At 39.0% G+C, this 20,478-nt stretch overlaps 1 protein-coding gene across 2 annotated transcripts; it reads left to right on the top strand.

Moving 5' to 3' along the window:
- Window positions 1-2,030: 2,030 nt before the first annotated feature.
- On the top strand, window positions 2,031-20,470 carry LOC122558879 (putative peptidyl-tRNA hydrolase 2). Of its 2 annotated transcripts, none has more exons than XM_043707784.2 (7): window positions 2,031-2,150; window positions 4,194-4,277; window positions 11,063-11,128; window positions 12,539-12,631; window positions 14,903-15,003; window positions 16,448-16,562; window positions 19,265-20,470. In XM_043707784.2, the coding sequence occupies exons 2-7, from the start codon at window positions 4,200-4,202 to the stop codon at window positions 19,349-19,351; spliced, it is 540 nt and encodes a 179-aa protein (XP_043563719.2). In that variant the 5' UTR covers window positions 2,031-2,150; window positions 4,194-4,199; the 3' UTR covers window positions 19,352-20,470. The 2 variants fall into 2 exon arrangements, with proteins under 2 accessions (XP_043563719.2, XP_043563720.2); XM_043707785.2 differs by lacking the exon at window positions 2,031-2,150 and adding an exon at window positions 2,209-3,682.
- Window positions 20,471-20,478: the final 8 nt, after the last annotated feature.

The following is a 20,478-nucleotide window of genomic DNA, read 5'->3' as shown; positions in this document are numbered from 1 at the left end:
TAACTTTGCCTTGAATAATTTTAGTGACCAGTGCTTGTGGGGGAAGAGAATTCCACAGATGAATGAACTGCAGAAAAAAAACTTCATCTCAGTCCTAAAAGGGCCTAAAATTAAAATTCTGAAGCTTTGTCCCCTAGTTTGAGTCTTCCCCTTAAGAGGAAACCTAAACCAATATCCACTCTATCAAGACCCCTTGTTTGTTTCCATATGATCTTCTCAACTGTAATGGTTATGGGGCCAACTTATTAAACTTTATTCAGGATAATGACCTCATTCCAGGGATGAGTGGAATGAGCCCTTTCTGAACTGTTTCTAAAGCAATTAATTAATTCTTTCAAATAGGAGACAAAAGCTGTTCACAGTACTCCAGATGTAATCTTACCAATGCTCTGTTCCTTCTAGTAAACCTTCACTCCATTTATATTCAATTCCTCTTGCAATTAACAAACTACATTCCAGTTGCCTTCCTAATCACTTGCTGCATCAGCACACTAACTTTTTGTGATTCACACAGCAGAACACCCGGATCCCTGTGTATCACTAAGTTCTGCAATCTCTTTCTATTTAAACTGTATAATGCTTTTCAATTCTTCCTGTCAAAATGGACAATTTCACATTCACTCCAATCTTATACTGCATCTGCCAAATTTTTGTCCCCTCATTTAACCTGTCTACATTCCTTTTCAGACTCAAGCTACTCTTGACAACTTATTTTCATACCTATCTCACTGTCATTGGTAAATTTAGCTTGCATATTATTTGGTTTCCTTATCCAAATCATTAATGTAGGTTGTATATAATTGAAGCCCCAATACTAATCCCTGTGATATTCCAAATTTTGCAGCTTGGCAAACTAAAAAAGGCTCATTTATCCCTATGCTATGCATCTTGTTAACTAATTTGTTATCTATGCTAATATTTTCCACCTAAACCACATACTCATATACTGCACTGGAACCCTGATGTGGCACCCTATCAGGTGTTTTTGGAAGCACAAATATATCACATCACTGGTTCCCCCTTTATCCACCTTGCATGTTTATCTCTGCCCAAGACTAGAAGTAACTTAGACTTTACTTAAACAGAAAATTTTAGTAAAATGCTAGACTTTTCGAAAGAGAATGACTCCTCAGACCCATTCACTCAGCAAACTCCCGGCTTCTCACCCAGTCCATGCCCAATAAGTGTGACTGCTTTCTGAATCAAAGTGTCCAGGTAACTTTCCCCCTCACTTATACATCACAATGCCCATAGCTCAGACTCTGGCTTATTAACTCCGAGCCAAAGTTGCTGCAGCTGCAAATACATCCCATCCATGTGATTGTCATGATCACACTGATATGCACCCGCTTCTATATGCTGCAGCTACAATACATTACCTTCTCTGACATCTTTATTGTGCACAATTAACTAATAACATTTAGAAATAACACAATTTTTATCTTTTGTTATCTCAAGTTTAGTTTTAATAAACTTAAGGTTTAAATAGGTAAGATACACATTCAACTCAATGCTTATATCTGTCCCATACCCATTTAAATCACTTACAAAATGTTCAGTATCACAACATCGTCCATTCCTGATCAAGGTTAATTAAAGCTTAAAAACAACTTGTGTAGAGAAAGAAGAATGAATATGATAAAGTTCACACGATCATTTCTTTCTTTCTGTCCAGGTGACAGCTGACGTGCTGTTATTTCTTTTATTTCAAATCCCAGCATTATTTTTGCAATCTCTGTACTTTACAGGAGCAAAACATTATTTTGTGGCTGCCCCAACTTGAAAGTTATCAGTAAATATCTAATCTACTTTATCAGGAATTAATTCTGGTTTCAAAAAAAAATTAAAAATTTACCGAGCAGGTTTCTAAAAAAAGATTCAAAGTTATCACAATATTGATTGTGTGAACGAGTGACAATATCTGTATTTATTTATTTAATTCATCACACAGGGCCAGCTGGCATTGGCAGTGGGAGTGGGAGTGGGGAGGAAGCATTATCCGAGCTGATGGTTCTCCCGCCGGACGCAATTGAGTGTTGGGCAGGAAAGCGGGGGGGTTTCTTTTCGGTGCGGCGCTCGTGGATTATTGATCGTAGAGTTCTAGTAGGGGCGGGTGTTTATTGTTTTGTGATCGATGCTCGGGGTCTGAGGTATTGATGGTTAATTGAGAATCGATCCATAGCTGTAAATGGATGTGTCCATTGAGAGTAAAGCCGCACCCGCTCGAACCCTCCTCTCTCTCTTTCTCACTCCCTTTTTCCCCCACTCAATTTTTTTCCATCAAATCAAAATCTACTTATTTTGTATTCCAAAAATGCAGATACATCTGTCACCTCACTCAGCAGCTAAGATCAGACGTTTTAGCTGTTTTATTTCCTCATAATCCTTTGTGTCTGAACTGGTCTTGGTGGCATATCAATTGAATACAGCAAGCCGGTCTTAATACCCGTCTAAATTAATGTTTAAACCTATCTCTCAACTACCTCTTCTTTCACTAAGACTTTGGTAGCATCTTCTTTCGTAAAGACAGATTTAAAGTTTTTATTTAATACCTTAGCCATGTCCTCTACTTAAATGTGTAAATCCTATTTTAGATCCCTAATTGACTCTACTCATTTTATAAGTCAATAGAAACATTTGAATCCCCTCTTATGTTAGTTAAGAATCTATTTTCATGATTTCTTTGCTGCACATGATTTTTTTTTGTATCTACTCTGAACTGTCTGTAATTGACCTGGCTGTCACATATGTTTTAAACCTAATGTTTGTCATGTATCTCTTTTTCCTGTCATTTAAGAAGTTTTGCCATTGTTTGTTTTACCTTTCCCCTTCATGGGGATGTACGTTGATTATACCCAGACTGTATCTTTAAAGCTTTGACAAAGGGTCAGTTAGACTCAAAACGTCAGCTCTTTTCTCTCCTTACAGATGCTGCCAAACCTGCTGAGATTTTCCAGCATTTTCTCTTTTGTATCTTTAAAGACTTGCTTACAATCCCTCTTCGTTCCATCTAATATCTTAGTATAACTGATTTTAGTGCTACCTTCTTCCAGCCTATATACACCTTGATTTTCTTTAATATTACCTCCTGGTTTCTGCCCTCTGTCAAGTTAATCTGTCCCAATAACAGACAAACTGTCGTCAAGGACAATTTAGGTTCCATCCCCATTAGAACCATTTCCACTCCCAAGAGTCGAAGGCCCTCCCTCCTGCACTATCTCACCAGCGAGACATTCTCTAATTTCTATACTTAACTGCATGTGCTGCATGCATAAATCTGGAGATTATAGCTACTATGAACAGCTTGTAAAATTTTTATAAATCTCACCAGTCAGCCTCCCTTGATTAGATTAGATTCTCTACAGTGTGGAAACAGGCCCTTCGGCCCAACAAGTCCACAACGACCCTCTGAAGAGTAGCCCACCCAGACCCATTTCCCTTTGACTAATGCACCAAACACTATGGACAATTTAGCACAGCCAATTCACCTGACCTGCACATCTTTGGACTATGGGAGGAAACCAGAGCTCCCGGAGGAAACCCACGCAGATACGGGGAGAATGCGCAAACTCCACACAGACAGTTGCCAGAGGCTGAAATCGAACCTGGGACCCTGGTGCTGTGAGGCAGCAATACTAACCACTGAGCCATCGTGCCTTGTATTGATGATAAACTGTTTAAGGTTTTTAAAACGTTGCTTCCCCAGTGCTATCTCCACTCTTTCCACAAACTGCTTTAGCTATGTATCCTCGCCTCCAGATTCTGAGCAGCCTGTCACTTACTGGCTGCCTGCGATGTCTCTGCATGATTTAAAAAAAAATTGTTTTCACTGCTTATACTCTCTCTTTCTCTGATTCCTCTCTGCTGTGTTTCTTTAATTTCTGGCACTATATTGCCTCAAGTTCACTTCACTTTGTTTGTCTATGTTTCTTGACTGTTAGTGTGTGAACCTTTCCTGCTGCCCATTTACTCTCTGCCATTTTTTTATCTGTCGTCTCCAACACTGTGCTCCCTTCGTCTCTCTCTCTCTCTTTCTCTCTCTGTGTTTTCATTTCTTCAGAGATGAACTGCTACTTTACATCTGCTGTATTGCAGCATAAGTAAGGGACCAGCAGGAACCTGAACTTAGAAGAAAATTATTCAGTCTTATGTATGCAGTGCATTTCACATGGTTTATTTTTCATCCGCTTAAGTGAAAGATGGCAGAAACAGAAGTAAATCCAGTGTTTTTGCAGCAACTGATGGAGCTGGGCATCTCTGAAGATAAAGCCAAGGAGGTGGGTGAATTGAGTTATGGAATTATAGCACAAGAAAAGGCTACTCACCTTATTCTGCATGGGCTGCTGCTTGCTCTTCAGTTTGGCTTTTTAACTTACCTTTTTCCTTTTAGTCATCGTACTACAACCTTTCTTTAAAAGTAATAATTCAGTTTTCTTTTAAACAATGCTTCAGAATTGCTTGTGCAATGCATTGTGCCAAAATCTAACAACTATCTTAAATTGTTTGTAAGCATTCTGAGAAGTGGACAGGATGTGAATATAGGAGGTATAGTTAGTAAGTTTACAGATGACACCAAAATTGGAAATGTAGTGGACAGTGAAGTTACCTCAGAGTACAACTGGATCTTGATCAGATGGGCCAATGGGCTGAGGAGTAGCAGATGGAGTTTAATTTAGATAAATGTGAGGTACTGCATTTTGGAAAGGCAAATCAGGGCAGGATTTGTACACTTAATGGGAAGGTCCTGGGATGTGTTACTGAACAAAGAGACCTTAGAGTGTAGGTTCATAGCTCCTTGAAGGTGGAGTCGCAGGTTGATAGGATAGTGAAGGAGGCACTTGGTATGCTTTCCTTTATTGGACAGAGCATTGAATATACGAGTTGGGAGGTCACGGTGCGACTCTGCAGGACATTGGTTAGGCCACTTTTGGAATATTGCAAGCAATTCTGGTCTCTTTCCTATCAGAAGGATGTTGGGAAACTTGAGAGGATTCAGAAACTATTTACAAGGATGTTGCCAGAGTTGAAGGATTTGAGCTATAGGGAGAGGTTGAATTGGGTGGGGCTGTTTTCCCTAGAGCATCGGAGCGGAGGGGTGACCTTATAGAGGTTTATAAAATTGAGCATGGATAGGATAAATGGACAAAAGTCTTTTCCCTGGATTGGGGGAGTCCAGAACTAGAGGTCATAGGTTTAGGGTAAGAGGGGAAACATTTAAAAGGGACCTAAGGGGCAACTTTTTCACATGGAGGGTGGAATATGGATGAAGTGAGCTGCCAGAGGAAGTGGTGGAGGCTGGTACAGTTACTACATTTTAAAAGGCATCTGGATGGATATATGAATAGGAAGGGTTTAGAGGGATATTGGCCAAGTGCTGGTAAATTGGACTAGATTAGGTTAGGATATCTGGTCGGTATGGATGAGATGGCCCAAAGGGTCTGTTTCCATGTTGTACTTCTCTGTGACATCACTGGCTGGACAAGCATTTATTGTCCATCCCTAGATGCCCTTGAGAAGTTGGTAGTCAACTTCTTCTTGATTCACAGTACATGTTTGCTGTAGGTAGATCTACTGTTAGGTAGTCAGTTCCAGGATTCTGATCCAATGGTACTGAAGGAACAGCTTTATATTTCCAAGCCAGAATGATGAGTGGTATGGAGGGGAACTTGTAGGTGGTGATGTTCCTGTGTACCTGCTATCCTTGTATGTCAAGATGATAATGGTCATGAGTTTGGAAAGTGTTGTCTAAGGAGCCTTGGTGAATTTCTGCAGTGCATCTTGTAGATGGTGCACACTGCTGTTACTGAGTGGCAGTGAAGGGAATGGATGTGGTCCCTGTCAAGCTGATTGCTTTGTACTGGATAGTATCAAGCATTTTAAGTGTTGTTGGAGCCACATCTATCTAGGCATGTGGGGGACTATTCCATCACATTCCTGAACTGAGCTTTGTAGACGGTGGACAAGCTTTTGGAAGTCAGGTGGTGAGTAATTTGTTGCAAGATGCCTAACTTCTGACCTTTTGTCGCCACAGTATTGCTATATCTGGTCCAGTTCAGTTTTTGGTCCTGGGTAAACTACCCCTAGGATGTTGATACTGGGAGAAATAGCAGTGGTAATGCCATTGAATATTAAGACGTGATGGTTAGATTCTCTCTTGTTGAGTTAGTTATTGCCTGAAGTGGCATGAATGCCACTTGTCAGCCCAATCCAGGATATTGTCTAAACTCTACATGGAGCATAGAAGAGTCGCAATAGACTCTTTGAGCTTGCTCCTCCACTCAGTAAAGATCAGCCAGATTTGTACCCTGTTCTCCTTTCTCCCCATAGCCTGAGATTCCTTTAGCCTTGAGAACTACATTTAACTCCTTCTCAACCACTTTCTGTTGCAGAGAATTCTACAGGCTCACCACTCACGGAATCCTGTCTTGCTATATTTGTACATGGACTGCTTTAGTTAATATAGTGATAATCCTGAGTCAATGCTCCTTATTCCTGATTTACCAAACAATACAAACTATCTTGCACTATTTATCTTCAAAAAAAATGTTTATACCCCTCTTAGACATTCTAATGACATTTTTGTCATCAAGCTTTTGTTCATCTTCTCAATAGTCTCCATAAGACCATACAATACAACAGCAGAATTAAGCCATTCAACGTACCAGTCTGCTGTACTATTCAATCATGGCTGATATGTTTCTTAACCCTATTATCCTGTCTTCTCCCTGTAACCCTTGATCTGTTTACCAATCAAGAACCTAACTGTCTCTGTCTTAAATACACTCAATGACTTGACTTTTACAGCCCTCTCTGGCGATAAATTCCACAGATTAATGCTCTGGCTGAAAAAATCTCCCCTCATCTTAGTTCAAAAAAGTAATTCCTTCACTCTGAGGCTGTACCCTCCGATCCCAGGCTCCTACTAATGGAAACATCTTTCTCATGTCCACTCTATTCAGTCCTCTCGGTATTCTGTAAGTTTCAATGCCCCCCTCATCCTTCTAAATTGGATCAAGTACATACCCAGAGTCCTCAACCATTCTTCATATGACAAGCCCTTCACCTCCAGGATCATTCTTGTAAATCTCCGGATCCCCTCCAAAGCCAACACATTCATCCTTAGATGCAGAGCCTAAAACTACTCACAATGTTACAAATACAGTCTGACCAGAGCCTTACTCTGTCTCAGAAGCATATCTCTGCTCTTGCATTCTAGTCCTTTAGAAATGAATGCTAAAATTGCATTTGCTTTCTTAACTGCTAACTGATCCTGTGTGCTAACTTTAAGAGAATCCTGAACTAGGAACCCCAAGTCCCTTTGTCCTTCAGATTTCTGAAACGTTTCCCTATTTAAAAGATAGACTATATTTCTATTTCTTCCTACCAAAGTGCATAACCTCATACTTTCTCAGTTATATTCCATTTGCCACTTCTTTGCCCACTCTGCCAGCCTGTCCAAGTCCTTCTGCAGCCTCCCCACCTCCTCAATACTGCTGTCCCTCCACCTAGCTTTGTTTCATCTGCAAATTTAGCAACAATGCTCTCAATTCCTTTATTCAGAACGTTACGTATAACATGAAAAACTATCGTCCTAACATGGACCTCTGTGGAACTCCACTAGTCACTGGCTGCAACCCTGAAAAAGATCCCTTTAACCCTACTCTCTGTCTTCTTCCAGTGAGCCAATGTTCCATTCATGCCAGTACCTTGCTCCTAACAACGTGGACACTTGTCTGATTTAGCAGCCTCCTGTGTGGCACCTTATCGGAGGCCTTCTGGAAATCCACATAGATTATGTCCAATAACACTCCTTTGTCTAACTTGTTAGTTACTGCAAAGAATTCTGGCAGATTTGTCAGGCATGACCTCCCTTGAAGAAGCCATGTTGACTTAGTCCTATTTTACTATGATTTGGAGATGCCGGTGTTGGACTGGGGTGTACAAAGTTTAAAAATCACACAACACCTGGTTACAGTCAAACAGGTTTGATTGGAAGCACTAGCTTTCGGAGTGCCACCTGATGAAGGAGCAGCACTCCGAAAGCTAACCTGGTGTTGTGTGATTTTTAACTATTTTACTATGCACTTCCAAGTACTCCGCAATCTCATCCTTAAAAATAGAATCTAAAATCTTATAAATGATGAAGTCAGGCTAACTGGCTGGTAGTTTCCTATCTTCTGCCTTCCTCTCTTCCTTAACAGTGGTGTTATGTTAGCCATTTTCCAGTTCTAGGAGACTCTCCTCGTCTCCAGTGTTTCCTGAAATATCATCATCAATGCTTCTCTAATCTCCTCAGTTACCTCCTTCAGAATTCTGGAGTGTGGTCTATCTGGTCTGGGTGATTTATCCACCTCCAGACATTTCAGCTTCCCTAGCACCTTCTCTTTAATGATGGCCACTACATTCACCTCTGACCCCGATTCTCTTGAAGTTCTGGTATTCTGTTGGTGTTTTCCACTGTGAAAACTAAAACAAAATACCTATTCAGTTCCTCCATCATTTCTTTGTTCCCCATCACTACTTCTCCAGCTTCATTTTACAGTCGTCTCATGTCCATTCTTGCCTCTTTCCCTTACCTTTTAGATATCTTAAAAAAAACTCCTGTCATCTCCTTTTGCATTACTAGCTAGGCTATTCTCCTATTTTATCATATCCCCCTCTTATTACTTTTGTTTTTAGTCATTCTCTGTTGGTTCTTAAAAATTTCCCAAACCCCTGGATTCCTGGTAATCTTCACCACATTATGTGCTTTTCTTTTGCTTTTATTGTTGTTTCTGACTTCTGTTATCAGCCATGGTTGACTCATCTTCCCCTTAATTTGTTTGTTCTTCCTTGGAATGAATTTCTGCTGAGCCCCCCCACCCCACCAAATTACCCACAGAAACTCTGCAATTGCTGCTCCACTGACTTCCCTGCTAGGCTCCCCTTGCAATCAATTCTGGCCAGCTCATGTCTATGTAGTTACCTTTACTCAATTGTGATAAGTTACATCTAATTCCAGCTTTGCTCTTTCAAACGGCAGGGTGAATTCCATATTGTACGTTCACTGTCCCCTAGCGGTTCCTTCACTTTAAGCTGCCTAATCAAGTCTGCCTCATTACACATTACCAAATCCAGAACTGTCTATTCCCAAGTGGGCTCTACTACGAGCTACTCTAAATAAAATCTTGTGGACATTCCACAAAATCCTTTTCTTGAGATCTGCTACCTGTCTGATTTTTCTCAGTCCACCTGCACATTGAAATCACCTATGATTTGATTCTGTGTCAAATTTTGCTTTATGAAGTTGGTGTGTGATGCCTGGGCATGTTTTATTACATTAAAAACACTAAAGAAATATATAACAAGTGCTGGAGAAACTCAGGTCTGACACTGTCTGGAGGTGATAAAATGAGTGTTGTACTATAGAAAAAAAGCAAATGAAATAGGGGCAGTGTTAGAGGAAGATTAGATATCACGTGTCATAGAAATACAAGTTGCTGTTTTTAAAGCTTTCCATCTTCACCTTTCATTTTAGTAAACCTTTTACTCTTTCTGTCAGGGTTCTAATATCCACCCTATTTGGGGTGTCCATAATATTTCTGTCCTTCCATTGCATCCTAACTAATTTTGTGTACAAGTTCATTATTGCCTGCTTTCTCATTCAGTGTCCTGATGTCAAATGTTCATCATACCCTTTGTCTTCTTTCATTTGCAATTTTGAGCTTGTACAATAACTTATTTTGGGTTGACATGATTTGGAGGTGCCGCTGTTGGACTGGGGTATACAAAAGGAAAAAAAAATCACATAACACCAGGTTATAGTCCAACAGGTTTATTTGGAAGCACTAGCACACAACCACCTGATGAAGGAGCAGCGCTCTGAAAGCTAATGCTTCCAATTAATCCTATTTGACTATAATCTGTGTTGTGTGATTTTTAACTTTGTATTTTGGATTGACCTTGTTTTGAAAGTTTCCCTGTTTTTTTTCTTTTGGAGCTTATGGTGAAAGCATTTCACAGCATGGTTGTTGGTAGCTGAAGTAACTGCCAGTTTGTATTTTAATGTGATCAGTAAGGTTTTGTACTGAGTGATCTGGATGTTGTGTCCTGCGGTTAAATGAGTTTTCTTCTGTACTCACCTGGGATGGTTGACAAAAAGCAAGAGTGAGGTTATACTCTGGGGTGACTGAAAATGCTGATGTTATTATTACCTCGGCTCTTATTAGGGCTAACCAATCAAAACATTGTACCAACAGCATCTGTGACATTTCATTTCGGAGGAGATGGTGGCTGGGGAAAGATGAAGCAGAAGGATTGTGATAAAACCATTGTTGTGTTGCAGAATAATGATGTTAGGTTAGCATTTTTCAGGTACATTAGTTGAAAGTGATGATTTGTTTTCTCAAGTCTTGTATGTAGAAGACAATTTGCAAGTTTTAGCTTGGTTCCATTTTGCAATTTTGTCTTTTGAGTTAGACTTTTTTGGCTTGAATTGCATATCTTGATTGAGCACAGCATCTAGACTAGTATTCCAGTGCAGGACTCGGGAAGTTAAGTCATCTCACATGTGAAACATGATCTGGAAAAATCACGTGGCTTTATTCAAAGGCTTACACAGAGGTTTCTCCCACTTCTGGCCAAGCTTCCTTCCTTGACCAACACTGCAGAATAATTGGTTTCATTGTGGAACTGCGTAATTGCACTCTCCTATCGCTAATATTGATTTCACCTTTTTTAAAAAAAAACTTTCATTGGCTGTGAAGCACTTTGAATTTCCCTAACAATGCAATAATGTGCAATATAAATGACAGTTCTTTATTTCAATAAAAATGTTTTTTCCCTCCTGGGATGAAGTTGTCTGCCTTTGTTTTGTGTCTTGCTGAATCGCTTTGACAGTTTTAGAGGAAGTTTCTCACAGACAGAGTTTCTAGTATTTTTCACAGCATTTTACATTTACTATTGATTTAAGAGATTCTTTGCACAACCTCCACCCCATCTTGGTGCGCTCATTGTATCTGCCATACTGAAATTTCTCTTCATTCCATTGTAGCTAATTTGTCTTTCTTCCTCTTGTTCACAGGCTCTGATTAAAACTGGGAATCAGTCCAGTGATTCTGCTGCTCTGTTTTACTTCAGTGAACTTGAAGTAAGGACCGTACTGAAGATGTTTTTCACAAAATGCAGTCACCAGAGATCAGTCTGTACAGCAACAAATTAAAGCTATGTGGTTTTTAAAAAAATCCCTTTTCAATCCAGCATGTTTTTATATTATTTGTTAGCGTTCTATATTGAATGTTCTCGTTTGATATTAGCAAAGCATTCTAAACAGCAGGAGGTTTTGAAAACAGCCATTTTCCTTGTGTAAACGTGGGATCTTGAGATTGTTCTGTAGCAGCTTGTATTATATTCCACAGACTGAGACCTGTTTACCTGTGTCCATCCTACAGTAACGTGTGACTTGGACTTTGTTTCATGGTTGCTATAGCCTTCTGGGACTTAATTCTGGAGTTTTCTATGAATTTTAACTTTAAAAAAATTCACTTCCTCCCCACTCCCCTTCCTAGTGACTTTTCACAGATTGTTGAAGTTTGAAATTCTGATTTTCAATTTGCAGTCTTTTTTTGATCTCCATTTCATTCCTGCTTCCTGTCACACCCCAATTGCAAAATACAATAGAGCCTATTATGACAGAAGAATGTATGAGTCATAGAGATATATGGCATGGAAAGAAAAGATTTACAAGGATGTTGTCATGGTTGGAGGGTTTGAACTATAGGGGAAGGTTGAATAGGCTGGGGCTAGTTTCCCTGGAGTGTTGGAGGCTGAGGGGTAATCTTACCTTACAGCGGTTTATAAAATCATGAGGGGCATGGATAGGGTAAACATACAAGGATTTTTCATTGGGGTAGGAGAGTCTAAAACTAGAGGGCATAGGTTTAAGATGAGAGGGGAAAGATATAAAAGGAACCTAAAAGGCAGAGGATGGTAAGTATATGGAAAGATCTGCCAGAAGAAGTAGTGGAGGTTGGTCTGATTTCATAGTTTAAAAGGCATCTGAATGGGTGTATGAATAAGTAGGGTTTAGAGGGATGTGAGCCTGACTTGCTCTTACAAAATTGGATCTGAATTAAAGCTAATCTATGAGGTTCAGTGATGTTGGTCTCTCCCAAAAGTGAATCTTGTGTTTCCTAATTCTGTCTCTACTCTGTGTCCACATGTGTTATCAGAAAAACAGACTGATTTAACACTTCAGTGCAATAAGCTGGGTTATAAACCATTAAGTGGATTTATTTTTCAATCAGTTGGAACTGGAGTAAGTGGAACTTGAACCAAGGCCTTCTGGCCCAGAGTTAGGGACATAACCACCTGCACTTCAAGAGTGCTCTGAGAGTTGCTGTATGATTGCCAATTAACCATTAAACCTCTCAATTCAACTTTATATTAGCAACATAGTTATAATTTAAACCAAATATTCTTTCTTGTTAAAATTGTCAACAAACTGCAATTACCAAATTCACACTACTGCGTGGTAATAGCAATTCTATTTTTCTTTCAGATGTTTTCTGGATATGAGGTTGGTGGATCAGAGAGTGATGTATATAAGATGGTGTTTGTTGTGAACATGGAATTGAGCATGGGAATTGGAAAGGTATGAAGTTCTTTATAGTCTCATCCCAAAAGAAAAGCATAAACCACATTACAAAAAATTACTCAAGGGTTTATTTTAATTGAAAAACTAGTAGATATAAATATTCAATATTTCAATGCAAATTTAAACATGTCCTTGAGAGACCATATTGGGAATAAGCATTAGATTCTGGAAGTCACCGTGACAGATGTGGTGCTTAATCCATTGTACTTGCCACACACATTGTCTTATGAATAGGGATCTGACTGCAAATGAAATTATCTGTATCTCCTTATTCATTCAGAGCTAAAACAATAGCCATGTGAGGTTAGCAGAATTTCACTCTGTTTGAAATAGATTTTTAAGAATTAATTTTATTAGAATCAAAATACAAGTCTAATTTAACACCTTTTTACTCCTGTATGAGATTTGTAAACATGATACACAGTGTTTCATCCCAGACCTCCATGTGAGTATGAAAGTAAATGTTGCTTTGTTCTAATGAAAGATGAAGCAACTCTTTCATAAGGCTTAAGGCCAATCTCAAATTAATTTTTTTTCTCCCTGGTCTCTCCCATTTCATTTTCTTCACCCACTGGATACTATTGATGATGCAAAGAAAAGAAACACAATGCTAAAATACAGATCACTGAGAAGAGATGATACATTAATGGGTTGGTTCAGACCCTTAATCATAAATTGTAGACATGCAGGAATATACATGACCAACTTCCTTTCTGGGGCCCCCAACTTCAAAATATTTTGCTTAATCTTTCTGGATTTTTATGTCATTGCATGTTTTAGTTAAAATGGAACAAAAGGATGTAACTGGAATGTACAGCAGTGCTGCAGCTGTGTGTACCACATATCTGGCACTATTTCTACATTCAAAGTGAATGTATGTGAGCCACCCATTTAATAAAATGTTGCTTTAGTTTATACACATTAAACTCTATAATTAAAAATTCTAAACTCCTAAAGGATGAATATGATTGTGATTTAAATTGTTAAAGCTGGCTTCAGAAGTCTCAGTTTTAAATCATTTTATGCCCTTTTTGACAGAACACTGATTTCTTTCCTCCCAACTTGAAATTTTGGGAAATGTGTAGCTTGCATATTTTTGATAAATTGCCAAGAATTTGATGGGAAATCATAACTAAAACTCTAAATTGTTCAGTTATTGCACCTCTGAAGATTTGAAAATCATTGGATGGAATTTAAATTTTAAATTCTGGACTTAAAGAAGGCACGATGCACCTCTCTTCATATTGTAGTTGTTTGGATGCAGTAATAGTGACTGTTTGGTGAATGGAGTAACTCCCGTGTATGGAGTGACACTGTTTGCTTTATGTTAAAAGATGAATTATAAGCCTTTGTATATTAGCCTACTCAAGACAATAATGTTTGGGGACTTCCTTGACCAAAATGCATTTTATGATTGCATTGCTGAGATAAGGAATAAGTTTTACACAATTTACAAGTAACAATTTAAAGTAGAGTTTAATTGATCAGGCTTTATAATGTTAAAACTCCTCTGACTTAGGCTGTTGGTTCTGCTGATAAGTGATAAAGATCACAAACATCTGTTATGAGGTTAGCTAGCAGTTAGATTAATTTTTATCATTCTATGGATATTGTCAAGGTTGCACTTCATGCCCATCCCTTCATAACCACAAAACTTAAAGTCAGAGTCATACAGCACAAAAACAGACTCTTCAGTCAAACTCATCCATGATATGCTTGTGGTGATGGTAGTTCCACAATTGTCTGGTGGGATATAGTACACCTTAGCAATTGGTAAGGGTTCCTTTTCCTGATTGCTGTCCAATGACTGTCCAAGTCATTGTGTTATGGTTGACATCAGGTGAAGGGGAGATCGGACTTGGCTGCAAGTTTTAACAGTGGTCTCTTAACACTATGTAGGCTCATGCATCAATAACTTAGATATCTATTGTTGTTCCTTCATTATTACTGGGTTACAAAGCCTGAAACTCCTGAGTGAATACCATTATGCGAGTACGCGTTTCAACAGCACTTGCAAACATATATTTAAGGGCAGTAAAGGAACTGGCAGTAAATGCCGGTCTGGAAGTGACATGTACATTCTAAGAATGATTTTAAAAGAACAATTTGGTGTGACAAATAAGAGCTTCAAAATTATTGGTGACAGTAGGAGTGGAAAGTCATTAAAAACTACTTGAAAGCTAATTGGTTAGAATTCAAAGTTTGTTTTTAGTCTTGGCCAGTGAGTCTCATTGAAGCAGTTTACTCAAGAGGTGTAAAATTCTGCAGGTTGCAGCACAGGTGGCCCATGCTGCTGTGGGTCTATATCAGGTGATGTTGGAGGAGTCAGGCAACTTGCGACAGATGTTAACAACATGGGACAATGATGGGTGAGTAATAATGGCATCAAGTATGGGCTTGTCTATTATAGATTATTTGGGTCTGTGTGAGAAAAATCCTCTGTGTCCAACATTGGAAGAAAAGGATTTTTTAAGATGCTTTAGTAGAGCTGTGATATCAAGTTTCTGGAGAATATGAATCTGGATACAACGAATGTTTTGTAAAATTAATATGTGCACAAAGAAGTGTTACTAATTGATGTTGCCTAGGTTACATTAAATCTACATGGAGAGCCTCACCAGTACTAACATTCTTCCTCATTTGTCACTAGAGGGCGCTTTGAAATAATGGAAACTACATTTTGTAGTCCAGCACTAGCAAAGGCAGATCAAATGGCATGCTCAATCTCAATTGTTGTTGAGAACCTGACTGAACAACTCAATCAAATCGCTATGCTTCCATGTACAAATTTTGTTGAACACATTTATAGCACACACTTGTTTTTGTGCCCTTTTATGAAATGTTGACTGAATTTAACAGCATCTTATGATTAATTTCTGGGAATAATTAACTAACAACCTTGCAGTATGCTCTGTAGTATTACGGCTTCTGTTATTTGCCAGCCTGGACAGAGAAGCAGGAGCATTCCCCTTCCCAATGTTATTTCAAGCACAGCTATATTTCAGCAACCTGTTAACTGTCACAAACCAACAGGATGTTATTGATGTGGGATTAAAGGGATGCTCTTTTATTCGCTTGCAAGGAAAGAAATTTAATTCACTAACACTACAAATGTTGCTATCACAGCATCTACCACATAAACCAATGTACTAAAGCATTCTAGCAATGTGAATGATGCTTAAAAGACATGAGATCATTGGAAAAGCAAGATAACTCCTTTTCTCCATAATTAGAGACCTAATAAATTGCATTGCCAAAACTTATACATGTGAAGCTACATTCTCTGAATTTTCAGTAGTGGGTTAAGTCATATAGAACAGAATTATATAATTTCTCTATTTGAAAGAGGAGTTCTATTCCCATTATTGTTGAACTAAATGCTGTATTTGGCTGATAGAATAATACAGAATCTTCACATTTTGAGAAAGTCTTTGGATCTAAACTCAAGAAAAATTGACTGCACACATCTGTTGGACTCATTTAAGGTTAACATAGTGCAACACTGCAGAGCCTTGATTATTCTCTGCTTGAATGGTTCTTTACTCTCCTGTTGTTTATTCTATGGAAACCAGAATATGAATTTTATTTTTCTGCATACTCAGTGTATACAATTAACAAGGTGACATGACAGCAGATGCGGTGTTGTACTATTAATTTTGTAGTATTTTCTCCCACTGATTAAAAGAGAAGCAAAACTGTTTCAGTGACAATTGTTGGATCTGGAAAATAGTAATTGTTTCTCCAGTTCCAACTGAATTTTTCTTTTAGCTCCTTGTATACATTTGCTAATTATCCTGTTTTTTTTTCCCCCAGAGGTAAGAAGATAGTATTGAAGGGGCACAGCACTGAACACATCTTAGAGCTTCAAGCACAGGCTTGTCAACTGAAGCTGCCAAACTTTCTTGTACAGGATGCTGGAAGAACCCAGGTAAACGATTTTGTTTTTTTTTCCCAGAAGATAATAAACTTAACTTTCTCACAGCTTAGAGCCAAAGTGATTAAATTTTGGATCCAGATGTTTTGTGACATGCTACTCTGTCAGTTCTATTTCATAATGTGGCTGGTTCCATGTTAGTATATTTCCATGTCACCCATTTACGGGCTTGGAAAATGAATTGCTGGCTGTAACTTAGCAAGAGGTGTATCAGAGCCTAGGTCCAATCTAAACATACAGCATCCAAGGTCTTCACTGAACCAGTTAGGTGGGGGTAACTGCCTTGTTCATTTAAAATTCAGAGATATTGGAGACTAACTGTAGGACTGCCTGAGCTGATAACAGTTACTTCAGTGTAACTCAGTATTGCAGTATTGTGCCATACTGCTTTTATGCATAATAAACTTATGAGAAATAGACTGAATACTTTAATAAATAGACTGAAAATACAATGAATTCTAAATTTGATTACTCGTCTTTTACTGAGATAATTGATCTCAACTGGGGTAGTGGTTATATATAATAAACACAGGAAATGCTGGAGAAACTCAACAGATCTGGCAACATCTTTGAAGTGAGAAACAAAGATAATATTTTGATGCTGAATGCGACTCTTCTACAAACCTGAAGGGCACTGGACAATTTTGGTTTTTGCGCTGTTGTCAAAAGGTTGGAAGGGTGAGTTGAACAGATGTTTAGGGCATTGAGAGTAAAAGACAAAGGGAATGCTAATAGTCGTAGAGGAAAGATAAAGATGTTAAATGCTAGTGTAGGTGTGAATAGTTAATAACTCAGCTTGGCTGAGAGCAAACACCTACAAACAAGACACTTGGGCAGAGGTGAGGGAGGGAATCAATGGCAGACAGTGTTCATGCTTTGAAATTGTTGAATCCTGGAGGCAATGAAATGCCCCACTGAACAAAGAAATGCTTGCATTGAAGTTTGCTGAAAACTGCAGGAGACCTGTGACAGAAATGTTAGCATGAGAGCAAGATGGTGAATTGAAGTAGCAAGCAATTGGAAAGACTAGGTCATCCTTGTGAACACCAGTAGGACTGTTACACAAAACACTGACCTAGTGTGCATGTGGTCTTGCCAATTTAGAGGAGACTGCATTATGAGCAGAAAACACTGTAGACTAGGTTGAAAGTACACGACTGCTTTAGCTAGGTGTGTTTGCAATCTTAGACAGTGAGGAGGGGAGAGACAAAAGAGCAAGTGTTACATGTTCTGTGACTGCATGGGAAGGTGCCATGGGGACTGACGAGTGGACCAGGGTATCACCAAGGGAATGGACCTTGCAGAATGCTGACGAGAGGGGAGGGAAAAGATGTATTCAGAAGTGGCAGAAATGGTGGAGGATAGATACTTTGAATGCAGAGTCTGGTGGGGTAAAAAATTAAGACAAGGAAAACTTTATTGTACTGGAGAGAAGGGGAAGGGATCAGAGCAGAAGTGCAAGAAATGGGTTGGACATGACTGAGGTCCTAGTCAATCATGATGGGTGGGAAGATCCTCGTTCAAAGAAAATTACATGTAGTAGGCATTGCTGTGTAAGATGCCAACATTGAAACACATACAATGGTTGATTTATTTATTGTCATGTGTACTGAAGTACAGTGAAAAGTTTTGTTTATGAGCAGTATAGGCTGATTATAGTAAGCAAGGATGTACAGATCAAAAATACTTAGAGGCATACAGGTTACATTGTATAGGGTATGCGCTTGATGAGATCAAACGTTAGCAAGATCAGCATTATTTGAGACTACAGAGTCCATTCACCAGTCTAATAATGTCTTGGAAGAAGCTGTTCCTGAAACTGCTGGAGTTTGTGTTCAGGCTTCTGTATCTTCTGCCTGATGGAATGGATACAGAGAAACTGGGAGAATGCATAGGAATGATGTTGTTAAACTTGAAGGATTTAGAAAAGTTTTACAAAGATCTTTGAGATTGGAGGGTTTGAGCTATAGAAAGAGACTGAATTGTCAGAGCTTTTTTCCCTGGAGCATTGGAGGCTGAGTGGGGAACTTAGGGAGGTTTATAAGGGGCATGGATAGAGTGATTAGCCAAGGTCTTTTTCCCCATGGTAGGGAGTCCAAACTAGAGGGCCTGGTTTAAGGTGAGAGGGGCAAGATTTAAAAGGGACCTGAGGGGCAGCTTTTTCACGCAGAGGATGGTGTGTGTATGGAACAAGCAGCAAGAGCTAGTGGAGGGGCGGCTACAGTTACAACCTTTAAAAAGCATCTGGGTGGGTACATGAATAGGAGGGTTAGTTTAGTGTATCTGGTCAGTGTGGACAAGTTGGACTATAGAGTCTGTTTTGTGCTACTTAACTGACTCCTTATGGGAAGTAGGTTTTGATAAAGTGTAGTCAAACTATTTTTATATCAGATGCTTATATGACACAAATGTAATTGGGTTAGGGAGGGAAATTCAGTTTCTCTTGGCTATCCCACAACTTTTACTTGTGTGGATGTCAGACGTTCAGAGTTAGGCTCAGGTGATACCCTTTTACAGGTAGAAAACTTGCTGATATTTATTTTCTTGGTGAATAATGGTCACTTTGATATACCAGAGTGTGAAGATCTGGAGTCCTAGTTTTTGACATGGCAGAAAAGTAGTAGGTAGAGATGTGTTTTAACATGTTGGTATATGTCTATGCCTGTGATGGATAATCCCCTTATTTTCTTATTCAGATTGCTGCTGGATCACGCACAATCTTGGCAATCATGGGTGAGGAGAATATGGTCAATCAGGTTACTGGAAGTCTTCAGCTCTTGTGACACAAACTAATATTGGCATCTACACAGGAATTGACTGTTTGAGGCAGTAATAAATGAAAATAACTAGGATATGGACTGGAAACCTACTTGGTAAATGGATATGCCACATTCATGCTGTTACACAATTGTATTACTGCTGTATTTGCTTCAAAGTTTGAAGGTTAAAGTGCTACCTTCCAAACCACACAACCTTGTTTTAATGATGATTTTGGGTGTGGCATAGTACATGTATTTGACTTTTTGATGGAATGCCTTATGAGCTCAAGTAATCACACTTAAGAGAGGATGAAGCAATGACCAGTGACTGAACTGTCTTTATCAAGTCAAAAGCAGCAAATTAATGACTTAATTTTCCACTAATTTTGGAGTCATTTTGATCAGTATCCTGATCCATTCATGCTTGACCTGGATGACCAAGTTCGCATGAAGAGGCAAATAACATGAATGATGACCCAATGGACTACAGAGGAACCTCTATTATCTGAAGGACACAGACAGGGAGTATTTCATTCGGTTAATCAAATTTCGGATAACATAGTTTAGCCAAGCATTGGGACCTTGTAATCTTGCTGGATAATCTAAAGCCAGATAATCAGGGTTCCTCTGTATTTCTCTCAAAATGTAAGCACGGAGTATAAATTCTGTTTGTGTTCATTTGAACTGAACTACACTGGTTCAGTAGTTCCACAAACTGGCTGGTAGCTATACCAGGGAGAAAGTGATCAGAGGCGAAGAGTATGGTGCTGGAAAGCACAGCCAGTCAGGCAGCATCTGAGGAGCAGGTAAATCGATATTTCGGGCATAAGCCCTTCATCAGGAATGAAGGGCTTATGCCCAAAACATCGATTCTCCTGCTCCTCTGATGCTGCCTGCCCGACTGTGCTTTTCCAGCACCACACTTTTCAACTCTGGTAGCTACACCATTCAGGTGAGGAGTGTCTTACAAATTTCACATTCTGTTCAGGCTTCTCTCCAGAGAGGTTGGTGCAGAACTGAGCAAGTGTATCAGAAACGAAATTAGAATCCAGTAATTGGTACTTATAAGTTGAACAATAGGATTTATATTTGGTTTATACTTTTTGAAGGACTAGAAATTACATATTAAAAGTTTGTTTCTAAGTGGTGTT

Source organism: Chiloscyllium plagiosum, unplaced genomic scaffold (genome assembly GCF_037043375.1).
Source record: "Chiloscyllium plagiosum isolate Xiang-an unplaced genomic scaffold, Cpla_swu_hap1 HiC_scaffold_14, whole genome shotgun sequence".
Lineage (NCBI taxonomy): Eukaryota > Metazoa > Chordata > Chondrichthyes > Orectolobiformes > Hemiscylliidae > Chiloscyllium > Chiloscyllium plagiosum.
The sequence above is the reverse complement of the archived record's forward strand: the minus strand, read 5'-3'. Positions and strand labels throughout refer to the sequence as shown.